The 12,821-nt window shown below is 47.7% G+C and overlaps 1 protein-coding gene across 1 annotated transcript in view; it reads left to right on the top strand.

Moving 5' to 3' along the window:
• Positions 1-12,821, top strand: part of LOC106561226 (phosphatidylinositol phosphatase PTPRQ) — a 52,013-nt gene that overhangs the window by 23,644 nt on the left and 15,548 nt on the right. Inside the window, 21 exon segments of the mRNA XM_045700356.1 lie at positions 3,280-3,443; positions 3,616-4,138; positions 4,652-4,813; positions 4,922-5,101; positions 5,298-5,405; positions 5,549-5,830; positions 5,920-6,028; positions 6,111-6,283; positions 7,097-7,217; positions 7,395-7,549; positions 7,691-7,836; positions 7,985-8,153; positions 8,995-9,128; positions 9,712-10,108; positions 10,296-10,571; positions 10,692-10,843; positions 11,177-11,318; positions 11,434-11,709; positions 11,848-12,065; positions 12,192-12,354; positions 12,443-12,561. Coding sequence (XP_045556312.1) covers positions 3,280-3,443; positions 3,616-4,138; positions 4,652-4,813; positions 4,922-5,101; positions 5,298-5,405; positions 5,549-5,830; positions 5,920-6,028; positions 6,111-6,283; positions 7,097-7,217; positions 7,395-7,549; positions 7,691-7,836; positions 7,985-8,153; positions 8,995-9,128; positions 9,712-10,108; positions 10,296-10,571; positions 10,692-10,843; positions 11,177-11,318; positions 11,434-11,709; positions 11,848-12,065; positions 12,192-12,354; positions 12,443-12,561 — 4,169 coding nt within the window.

Raw genomic sequence — 12,821 nt, 5'->3', positions numbered from 1 at the left:
GTCTGTCTGATACGGTCTGTCTGAAACTGTCTGTCTAATACTGTCTGTCTGATGCTGTCTGTCTGATGCTGTCTGTCTAATACTGTCTGTCTAATACTGTCTGTCTGATACGGTCTGTCTGAAACTGTCTGTCTAATATTGTCTGTCTGATACTGTCTGTCTGATACTGTCTGTCTGATACTGTCTGTCTAATACTGTCTGTCTAATACTGTCTGTCTGATACTGTCTGTCTAATACTGTCTGTCTGATACGGTCTGTCTGATACGGTCTGTCTGATACTGTCTGTCTGATACTGTCTGTCTGATACTGTCTGTCTGATGCTGTCTGTCTAATACTGTCTGTCTGATACTGTCTGTCTGATACGGTCTGTCTAATACTGTCTGTCTGATGCTGTCTGTCTGATACTGTCTGTCTGATACTGTCTGTCTGATGCTGTCTGTCTAATACTGTCTGTCTGATACAGTCTGTCTGAAACAGTCTGTGTAATATTGTCTGTCTGATGCTGTCTGTGTAATACTGTCTGTGTAATACTGTCTGTCTAATACTGTCTGTCTGATACTGTCTGTCTGATACTGTCTGTCTAATACTGTCTGTCTAATACTGTCTGTCTGATACTGTCTGTCTGATACGGTCTGTCTGAAACTGTCTGTCTAATACTGTCTGTCTGATGCTGTCTGTCTGATGCTGTCTGTCTAATACTGTCTGTCTAATACTGTCTGTCTGATCTCTGTCTGAAACTGTCTGTCTGATACGTCGTCTGATACTGTCTGTCTAATACTGTCTGTCTGATGCTGTCTGTCTGATACTGTCTGTCTGATACTGTCTGTCTAATACTGTCTGTCTGATACGGTCTGTCTGAAACTGTCTGTCTAATATTGTCTGTCTGATACTGTCTGTCTGATACTGTCTGTCTGATACTGTCTGTCTGATACTGTCTGTCTAATACTGTCTGTCTGATACGGTCTGTCTGAAACTGTCTGTCTGATACTGTCTGTCTGATACTGTCTGTCTGATGCTGTCTGTCTAATACTGTCTGTCTGATACTGTCTGTCTGATACGGTCTGTCTAATACTGTCTGTCTGATGCTGTCTGTCTGATACTGTCTGTCTGATACTGTCTGTCTGATGCTGTCTGTCTAATAGTGTCTGTCTGATACAGTCTGTCTGAAACAGTCTGTGTAATATTGTCTGTCTGATGCTGTCTGTGTAATACTGTCTGTGTAATACTGTCTGTCTAATACTGTCTGTCTGATACTGTCTGTCTGATACTGTCTGTCTAATACTGTCTGTCTAATACTGTCTGTCTGATACGTCTGTCTGACTGTCTGTCTAATACTGTCTGTCTAATACTGTCTGTCTGATACTGTCTGTCTAATACTGTCTGTCTAATACTGTCCGTCTGATACTGTCTAATACTGTCTGTCTGATACTGTCTGTCTAATACTGTCTGTCTAATACTGTCTCTCTGAAACTGTCTGTCTAATACTGTCTGTCTGATACTGTCTGGCTGATACTGTCTGTCTAATACTGTCTGATATTGTCTGTCTGATACTATCTGTCTGATGCTGTCTGTCTAATACTGTCTGGAGGAAACTGTCTGTCTAATACTGTCTGTCTGTCTGTCTGTCTAATGCTGTCTGTCTGATACTGTCTGTCTGATGCTGTCTGTCTGATACTGTCTGTCTGATACTGTCTGTCTAATACTGTCTGGAGGAAACTGTCTGGCTAATACTGTCTAATGCTGTCTGTCTGATACTGTCTGTCTGATACTGTCTGATACTGTCTGTCTAATGCTGTCTGTCTAATACTTTCTGTCTGATACTGTCTAATATCAAATCAAATCAAATGTATTTATATAGCCCTTCTTACATCAGCTGATATCTCAAAGTGCTGTACAGAAACCCAGCCTAAAACCCCGAACAGCAAGCAATGCAGGTGTAGAAGCACGGTGGCTAGGAAAAACTCCCTAGAAAGGCCAAAACCTAGGAAGAAACCTTGAGAGGAACCAGGCTATGAGGGGTGGCCAGTCCTCTTCTGGCTGTGCCGGGTGGAGATTATAACAGAACATGGCCAAGATGTTCAAATGTTCATAAATGACCGGCATGGTCAAATAATAATAATCACAGTTGTCGAGGGTGCAACAAGTCAGCACCTCAAGAGTAAATGTCAGTTGGCTTTTCATAGTCGATCATTGAGAGTATCTCTACCGCTCCTGCTGTCTCTAGAGAGTTGAAAACAGCAGGTCTGGGACAGGTAGCACGTCCGGTGAACAGGTCAGGGTTCCATTGCCGCAGGAAGAACAGTTGAAACTGGAGCAGCAGCATGGCCAGGTGGACTGGAGACAGCAAGGAGTCATCATGTCAGGTAGTCCTGAGGCATGGTCCTAGGGCTCAGGTCCTCCGAGAAAGAAAGAAAGAAAGAAAGAAAGAAAGAAAGAAAGAAAGAAAGAAAGAAAGAAAGAAAGAAAGAAAGAAAGAAAGAGAGAATTAGAGAGAGCATACTTAAATTCACACAGGACACCGGATACGACAGGAGAAATACTCCAGATATAACAGACTGACTCTAGCCCCCCGACACATAAACTACTGCAGCATAAATACTGGGGGCTGAGACAGGAGGGGTCAGGAGACACTGTGGCCCCATCCGATGATACCCCCGGACAGGGCCAAACAGGAAGGATATAACCCCACCCACTTTGCCAAAGCACAGCCCCCACACCACTAGAGGGATATCTTCAACCACCAACTTTCCATCCTGAGACAAGGCCGAGTATAGCCCACAAAGATCTCCGCCACGGCACAACCCAAGGGGGGGCGCCAACCCAGACAGGAAGACCACGTCAGTGACTCAACCCACTCAAGTGACGCACCCCTCCTGTCTGATACTGTCTGTCTGATACTGTCTAATACTGTCTGTCTGAAACTGTCTGTCTGATACCCTCTGTCTGATACTGTCTGTCTGATACTGTCTGTCTGATACTGTCTGTCTGTGTAATACTGTCTGTCTGATACTGTCTGATACTGTCTGTCTGATACTGTCTGTCTAATACTGTCTGTCTAATACTGTCTGATACTGTCTGTCTAATACTGTCTGTCTGATACTGTCTAATACCCTCTGTCTGATACCCTCTGTCTGATACTGTCTGTCTGTCTGTCTGTCTGTCTGTCTGTCTGTCTGTCTGTCTGTCTGTCTGTCTGTCTGTCTGTCTGTCTGTCTGTCTGTCTGTCTGTCTGTCTGTCTGTCTGTCTGTCTGTCTGTCTGTCTGTCTGTCTGTCTGTAGCTCCCAGTGCAGTGCAGGCTCTGCAGGCAGTAGCAGTAGACTCTGTGTCAGTGCGTGTGAGTTGGAGAAGTCCTGCCCAACCCAACGGTCTGATCACACAGTACAGACTCCTGGTTCTGTCTGACAACACACTGCTGCAGGACATCACCCTTACTGGAACACAGGTACCACTCTATCTGTCTGGATTTGTGTGTGTGTGTGTGTGTGTGTGTGTGTGTGTGTGTGTGTGTGTGTGTGTGTGTGTGTGTGTGTGTGTGTGTGTGTGTGTGTGTGTGTGTGTGTGTGTGTGTGTGTGTGTGTGTGTGTGTGTCTCTGATGTTTTCATCTTATCTTTAGGATCTAAATTACACTGATCTCCTTGGTGATGGAACGTTCGCTGCAGTTAGCCCTGACCACTCTCGCCGGCGTAAGAGATCAGCTGACAGCCTGACCACCTCCCCGCCTGCGTTCACGGTCACCCTCCCCGACCACACGCTCATCACCGGCATGACCAGGACTGCTATCAGCCGCACACACAGCGCTCCAACCAGCCCTAACACTAACCTTGAGCACAACAGCAACACTGACCCGAGAGTCACTGAGGGCTCCAGTCTGGCCAGTATGGCCCCTGGGACTGGCCAGATCTCTGACTTTCCAGACGCCACCCCTCTGACCTTTGACCTTGTGACTTCAGGGACCTCTTCCCTCTCCCTAACCACCTCACCCCCGGCCACACCCCTCCCCTGGCTCACTGCCCACTCACAGCCCGGCCAGCTCACCTCTGGCAAGCACCACCTCTCCACCCGCTCTGCACCTGCAGCCACTGGACACCTCCAGACATACCTCTTCACCAGGGCTGCTGCCTCCAGCACCCCAGGAAGTACTGCACTCACCACTAACCTTTAATCTTTTAACCGCTAGTTGACGTTTATTGTCATGAATCTTGCCCTGGAGGCAGAACTGAGCGATTTCCACTAGATGGGCCAACTGCAAAGTCAAAATTGGCTATATTGTGTAAATTCATGAAAACAAAAATGTGCTTTTTGATCTTAATTTAAGGTTAGGTTTAGGCATTAGGGTTAGCAGTGTTGTTAGGGTTAGGTTTAAAATTAGGTTTTATTTGGTATTTTATTAGGATCACCATTAGCTGTTGCAATAGCAGCAGCTACTCTTCCTGTGGTCCACACAGAACATGAAACATGACATAATACAGAACATTAATAGATAAGAACAGCTCAAGGACAGAACTAGTGACCACTCTGCAGAGCTGCCTCCAGTACATGAGTCATGACAATAAATGCCAACCTGGCTTTTAACCTCTTTAAACACTTTTAACATGCTCTACAGTCTGTCCTTTACTGTGTGTGTGTGTGTGTGTCTGTGTGTTTTCCAGGAGTGTATGTGAGGGACAAGGTCATAGACATGCAGGCTAAGGAGCTGTCTTACTTAGTCTCTGGTCTCAGTCCCTTCACTGACTACACCTTCACTGTTACTGCGGCTACTGCTATTGGAGAGGGACCTGCAACACGTGTCACTGAGAAGACTCGCGAACAGGGTACACACAGATATATATATATATATATATATATATACAGTTTTGTAATAATGTCATTGTTTGTTTATTGTTGTTGTTGTTTATTGTTGTGCGTTGTTGTTATTGTAGTTCCTAGCTCAGTGGTGGGAGTGTCCTATCAGAATGTTAGCTCCACCTCTATCCTGGTCAGCTGGACTCCGCCCCTCAACCCCAATGGACGAATCACACACTACACTCTCTACGGACTCAACTTACACAGCAACCGGGCCCTGCAGAGAATTACACACAACACCAGCATACTGCTCACAGGTAACACACACACATACCGTATGTACACATATACAGACATGGTCCTAGTCTGGTTCAAGCCTGTTAAGATGTATTGGTATTAGGCTGCTTGCTGTGTGTTTCAGGGCTGGAGAAGTATACAGGTTATAAGCTGCTTGCTGTGTGTTTCAGGGCTGGAGAAGTATACAGGTTATAAGCTGCTTGCTGTGTGTTTCAGGGCTGGAGAAGTATACAGGTTATAAGCTGCGAGTGGCTGCATCTACTGCTGTAGGAGAGGGCTCTCTGTCTGACCTAGACAATATTTTCGCTGTCACACCCGAGGATGGTACATAACACACACACACACACACACACACACACACACACACACACACACACACACACACACACACACACACACACACCTCTGTCATTGTGTGGGTTTAATGATAGAAAGTCCAGTCTTACCCCTCTGTATCTCTCTCTCAGAACCTGACTCCCCTCCTGTAGGGTTAACAGTGGTAGACACTTCTCCCTCCACCACCACCCTCTCTTGGTCTCCCCCGGAGAGAGCCAATGGGGTGATCCAACAGTATGAGGTCCTGTACGAGAACCAATCGTATGTGGCAGTGTTGAACAGCTCTGTCCCCAGAGTGACTCTGACAGGGCTAAGGCCGTTTTCATACTATAATGTCTCTGTCAGAGCATACACACGCATCGGACATGGGAACCACACCTCAGACACACTCACTATGCTGTCTGGGGAGGACGGTGAGTCTACACACACACACACACACACACACACTAGACACATGCACACACTAACGCCTCATGTTGAAGTGTGTGTGTCTCCTCTCTAGTCCCGGGTAGTCCTTCCTACGGCCTGTCCTACGTGTCTGTCAGTTCCAATGAGGTGAACGTGACGTGGGAGCACCCCCTGGTGCCTAACGGAGTTATCACACATTACAGGTACATCTCTGCATGGCTTCTAGATTTCAACTGTCTCGTGATGACTAAATGCACTTTAAATGGACTTTGATTTGATTTACAGCCTTGAGCTGCGAAACTCCTCCCACTTCCTCAACCTGACCACACCCATCAACCACGCCCAGATCACACACCTGAGGAAGTTTGCGCAATACACTCTGGTGGTGAAGGCACACACACGTATTGGCTCCGGAAACCACAGCAGTGACCCTCTCAACATCACCACTCTGGAGGACGGTGAGAGCCTCTCAAACATACGCACACACACACACACACTCTCACACACACACACACACACACACACACACACACACACACACACACACACACACACACACACACACACACACACACCCAGAACCATAGTAAACCCCTAAACATCACCCCAACAGAGGGAGGGATCTGGGGTAAGAGGGGGAAGGGGGGGAGGGGGACCATGGTTAGGGTCATTATGTTTCAGGTGGCTGCATTGTGGACCATGTCGTTAACGTGACCGGAGACTCTGGACCACAGAAGGTTCATCATTACCTCTTCTTCTCATCTCACTACTGTGAGGTCACTTCCTCTCTCGGTTTCAGGTTCTCCTGACACTGACATCACATGGGGTTACCACAGAGTTATTCAACACGCCCAGAACCATGCTATTAACCAATCAGCTTCACTTCACAGGGCTGTACTTACAGATGATCAACCAATCAGCTTCACTTCACAGGGCTGTACTTACAGATGATCAACCAATCAGCTTCTCTTCACAGGGCTGTACTTACAGATGATCAACCAAACAGCTTCTCTTCACAGGGCTGTACTTACAGATGATCAACCAAACAGCTTCTCTTCACAGGGCTGTACTTACAGATGATCAACCAAACAGCTTCTCTTCACAGGGCTGTACTTACAGATGATCAACCAAACAGCTTCTCTTCACAGGGCTGTACTTACAGATGAGACAGAATGCAGACAGACCTTCCTTCTTCCAGTCCATTTCCCCAAGGTGGCGTGGTTTTCAGTGTGTCTGTGTTTTGGTTCTAACCAATGGTAAGTTTGTTTCAGACCCAGACACTCCCCCTCAGTTTCTGCTAGCCAGGACATTTTCAGACTACGAGGTACAATTGTCATGGGAACCACCAAAAGAGGCCAACTCTGAGATCCTCTACTACATAGTCAGAGTCTGGTGAGTTTTATTTCATTATTGATGGATAGTTTGAATCCTACTGCTGATGTGATGTTGAAAAAGATGTTGAGCGATGAGGCATTCTGATTGAAGGAGCAGTTATAGCTCCAACATAGTCTCTCTCTTCTTCATCCTCCTTCCTTCTCTTCTCTCCTTCCTTCTCCCTCATTCTGTAAGGAATGAGTCGTCTGAGGTGTGGCAGAACGTGACAGATACAGCTGTGGTTATCAGTGTTGACTCAGAGAGTCGCTACAACGCCTCTGTCTCCAGCTGGACACGCCTGGGGGACGGGGGAGTCCTTATATACATCAGCTTCAGTACTATTGACACAGGTGTACACACACACACAGACACAGACAGACAGCGAGAGTTAGTTCCTTAACTTTTGAAAATCTTGTAGTCCAAACTGAGCAATGCTCCAGGCCTTCAGTTCATTTTTATTGAATACAAACTCTTGCAATTCTCTTCCACAGTGCCGTTTGACCCTCCCCAGAATGTGTCGTTAGTGAACCTGACCTCTTCCTCGGTGACCATGCTCTGGCAACCTCCCACTCAGCCAAATGGAATACTCCTGCACTACACTCTGTACTACTCAGACAATACCACTGTCACAGAACAGGTGAGTTATACAGCACTACTGTGTATACTACACAGACAATAAAGCTGTTATAAAGCAAGTGAGTAACACACATGCACATTGTACACTCGTGTAAAAGTGTGTTATTTTCTACTTTAAGGGCATTGTCTCTCTCTTCCCTCTCCCCTAGCATATCCCAGTGTCAGAGCTGGACCCTGTCTCTCTGGGGAAGGACCTGTCCTACCGTCTGTCTGGCCTAAGAGGAGGACAGAACTACAGCCTCTGGCTGACCTCCAGCACCCTGCAGGGAGATGGCGGGGTCCATACTGATCCCTTAAACCTACTCACCCCAGAGGACGGTCAGTCATACACATACACATACACACACACACACACACACACACACACACACACACACACACACACACACACACACACACACACACACACACACACACACACACACACATACACACACACACAGAGTCTGCACTGTTTTTTCCAACCTCTTTTTGAACTTAATAAAATCACGGAAAAACTCTGAGATTGAAGTGTAACTTTCAGCTGGCTAGTGAATGGAGGTAACTCTGTCAGTCTGACAAACTGGCCCTTTTTGTCCCTCCGAGGGCTCCGTACCTCAGACAACCAGTTTGTATCTCCTTTTACTGAACCTGGTGGAAGTTTAGTCTTTAACATCTTGGACATCTGATCATATCTTGTAGTCCAAACGGAGCAATGCTACAGGCCTCCATGTATTTAGTAAAAACATCTTGGCATCATCCTTCAACGCTATCAACATAGACATCCTGTATAGTTTTGTCAGTAGGTCATTATTCTCTCAGTGTTAGTAGTTGATAGTGTTGAGAAGGGATCAGTCATCTGTTAATGTTGTATGTAGCTTCAGATGCAGATGAATCACTGTTGAATGGCAGCATCTGGATTAGAAGAAGAATTAGCAATGTCCATGTCAAATAGATAATACAGATAAAATGTCTGATATTATTCATCTGGATTAGAAAACGTAGCTAGCTAGTCAGGTATTGTTCATGTTTTACTATGATCTCTTTGTTTTTATGTGATTTTGGGAAAAATGGCGTAGACAAACTGCAGCGTTCATCTGACGTATAATAGTACCTGACTCGTGTTTCTGTCTGATGATGTCTCTGATACTGACTATGTGTCTCTGCCTCTGTGCTCCAGCCACCGGACCTCCAGCCCACCCTGCCTGTCCTGCTCTGCCAAGCCCAGCAGGGCTCACTGCCCTGGGCTCAGACACCCACACACCGCCCTCTCTCCTCCACCCATCCATCCACATTACCAGCCTCTCAATCTGCCTTCACTGAGGACTCCCCTCCCTCCTTCTTTCCTCCATCTCCACTTCTCTTGTTCTCTCCATCCCTGTTTCCTGAGGTGCACATGCTCAGTTTGCTCTCTCAATATGGCCAGACTCAGTGACCGGAGCTTAGAGGATAGACACCAGAAGAGGGTGTAGCCAGGATGAGTATCTGCTGTTCAAAGTGTCTTTCTTCAAACTTTCTAGATTTCAAGTTTTTCAAAACAAAGTTTCTCGATTTAACTTTTCTCTGTTCAAATGTTTGTTTTCTTTTCACACTGAGATTCTCCCTGTTGATCATGGGGTGATGATCCTGATGATGATGATGATGATGATGATGATGATGATGATGATGATGATGATGAAGTGCTGTTTTGTGTGTGTCTCTCTCTCCCTGGGGTGGCTCAAGTGTTTGATTTCTTAATAATATTGTTGATTTGGGTGGAGATGTATTACATGTATATACAGCATCCATCAACACACTGTAGCTTGAAGTGTTTTAGAAATGACACACTGTTTGCTGTGTAGCGCATCTTGATCCATCATTTCGGACGCAGTCCTAGTATTCAGTGATATAAATGATGCATAGTAGTTCAGTCAGTCATTCTAACTCCTCGTCGCCCCCCACAGTGCCCAGTGATCCGGTCCACAACCTCAGTGCTCAGATCTTCAGTTCTACGGCCATCATAGTAAGCTGGGACCCCCCTATGGAACCCAACGGACGCCCCTTCTACCTGCTCACCCTGCAGGAGGCTGGACACCCACTTACCACTAAACCCCTGAACCCCCCTAACCCAAACAGCAACCCCCGCGGACCCCCCACTGTCAACAATACCATCACCAAGATAACCAATGACAACGTCTTCCTGTTTACCAAACTCAGGAAGTACTATCCCTACGTCTTCACTGTTACCCCGGCAACCAGTGCTGGCCCCGCCCACAACCACACCAGCCTGCTGCACGTAAGGACCGATGATGATAGTGAGTTTTCTTACATACTCTCTCTCACACACACACACACACACACACACACACACACACACACACACACACACACACACACACACACACACACACAACACACACACACACACACACACACACAAAATGCACACGCATATTTTAAACTCATACACACACATACTATTAACTCACTCTCTCCCTCCAGTCCCCAGTTCAGCTCCAGTGCTGGTGTCCAGTAGGAACCTGTCGTCCTCCTCAGTGTCTGTGGTGTGGCAGCGCCCCCTGGAGGCCAACGGAGAGATAACCGAGTATTCCCTCACCCTGTTCGGCCCTGGAGGCTCCAACACCACACACACCCCCAACACCACCCTCACACTCACACAGCTGCTGCCCTACACAGCCTACAACCTCTCCATCACCGCAGCCACCCGCAAGGGCTCCGGACCCCCGCTACTACTGATGCTGCACACAGACGAAGCAGGTCATCTTTAACCTCTCACCTTTATCCCCTATTAACCTCTAACCTACCATAACCCCTCCAACTGCTGCCGCTGTACACAGACGAAGGCCAGTAATGTACTCTAACATTGTGTTCCACCAGGTCCGATGTCTCCTCCCCGGAACCTGTCTCTGTATAACCATACAGCCGTCTCTGTGTGGCTGACCTGGGAACCCTCTCTGGAACCCAACGGTGTGGTAACACACTACGGCTTCAGGATCCTGGAGAACAACACAAACACACTCACTTACCAGGTACTGCACACACACTCACACACTCACACACACACACACACACACACACACACACACTCACACACTCACACACACACACACACACACACACACACACACACACACACACACACACACACACACACACTCACACACACACACACTCACACACTCACACACTCACACTCTCACACACTCACACACTTACACACACACACACACTCACACACACACACTCACACTCACACTCACAAAGACACATTAAATATGTCAAACTGGAGTCCTGTAACTTTGCTATGTTCTGTCTATAAGATTTCCTGATTTCGCTCTCTTCCTCCTCCTCCTCTCTGTCAGAACTCTACAGGTCCATGGACAGAAGGACAGCTGAGTGGGATCCGGCCTCACAGTTCCTATGAGATCAGTGTGTTTAGCTACACCAGAGTGGGTCATGGAGACCAGTACAGCACTCCTGTGTCCTTCACAACCAACGAATCAGGTCCGTGTGTGGGTGTGTGCGTGGTATGTGGGGTTGTGGAACTAGAAATCAGGTGCCATATGCATGTAAAAGTGGCTAATAACCCTCGTGTTAACCCTGTGTCTCCTGGTTCCAGTGTCGGAGGTGGTGGGTAACTTGTCCTGCTCTGGTCTGAGCTGGGACTCTGTGTTTCTACACTGGGAGCCTCCAGCCAACCCCAATGGACTCATCCTGTACTACCAGGTCCAGGTGGACACACGCTCACAGGCATACATACACCAGGCTGACACAAACCATTATACGGTTAGCGGGCTAGCGCCGGACGCAGAATTCATATTCACAGTGAAGGCTGTCAACTCTGCCGGCCCAGGAGACCAGATCACCTGTAATGCCTACACACACCCCGAGTCAGGTACACACACACACACACACACACACACACACACACACACACACACACACACACACACACACACACACACACACACACACAGACTTCACCAGGAGACCAGGTGGTACCACCTCAACCCACCTTTATATCCCCCTGCAGTTCCTGGTGTCCCTCGCTTCCTGAGTGTGTCAGAGGCCACAGCCACCAGCGTGACGCTCCAATGGGCTCCTCCCCTCTCTGCTCCGGGCATGCTCACTGAGTACCGCATCACCGTGCAGCTGCTGTCACCCGACTGCCAGTCTGACACACCCCTAGCTGAGGCCACACCCCTGCCAGAGCCGACCCCTGCCCTCGCTCCAGGCTGCGTGGATCAGGATGTATGTTTACCTGGATATCTGTGTTGGTGTGTCGTACATACAGTATGTCTACATGAATAGGCTGTATGACACAAAATGAAATCCTACCATTGAACTCAACATGATCTTCATGATGTTCCTGGTCAGGTGTTGGTGTCAGTGAATGGTTCTGATGGTGGCGAGGGCAACAGGAGCATCACTCTACAGTCTCTGGCCAAGTACCGCCTCTACCGCTTCAGAATCACAGCCCTTACGAATGCTGGGCCAGGACCACACACACCCTGGAGATACACACACACACTGCCTGGGAGTAAGTACCCACATGCACACATACATACAACAGATGTACCCACACACCCAGGCAGTATGTGTATATTTATACCTGCCTCTCCTCTCAGACCCTGATGCCCCTCCCAGTGACCTGTCAGTGACCACGTCCTCCAACAGCCTCCGTATCCAATGGCAGCTCCCAGATGTGCTCACCGGCCCCACCTCCTACCTCATAGACGTCCTCTCTGTGAGTACACAACACACACACACACAAGTAATAACATGAAAATGTTTCTTGCTACTGTTGGATTCTAAACTTTGAACATTGAGATATTAAAGACATGATAGATCAGACACAGTATATAAAGGAGTGAGATCTGTAGGAAGACAGAGTGGCTGTGGAATGTGCTGGGTGGACGGGAGGAGATCACAGGATTGCTATAGGGGAGCGGAAGGACATCTGTGGATTAGGCTGAGGAGGGGTTGAGGTCAGATCCCCTGAAGGGA

This window comes from Salmo salar, chromosome ssa17 (genome assembly GCF_905237065.1).
Source record: "Salmo salar chromosome ssa17, Ssal_v3.1, whole genome shotgun sequence".
Taxonomy (NCBI): Eukaryota; Metazoa; Chordata; class Actinopteri; order Salmoniformes; family Salmonidae; genus Salmo; species Salmo salar.
The sequence above is the reverse complement of the archived record's forward strand: the minus strand, read 5'-3'. Positions and strand labels throughout refer to the sequence as shown.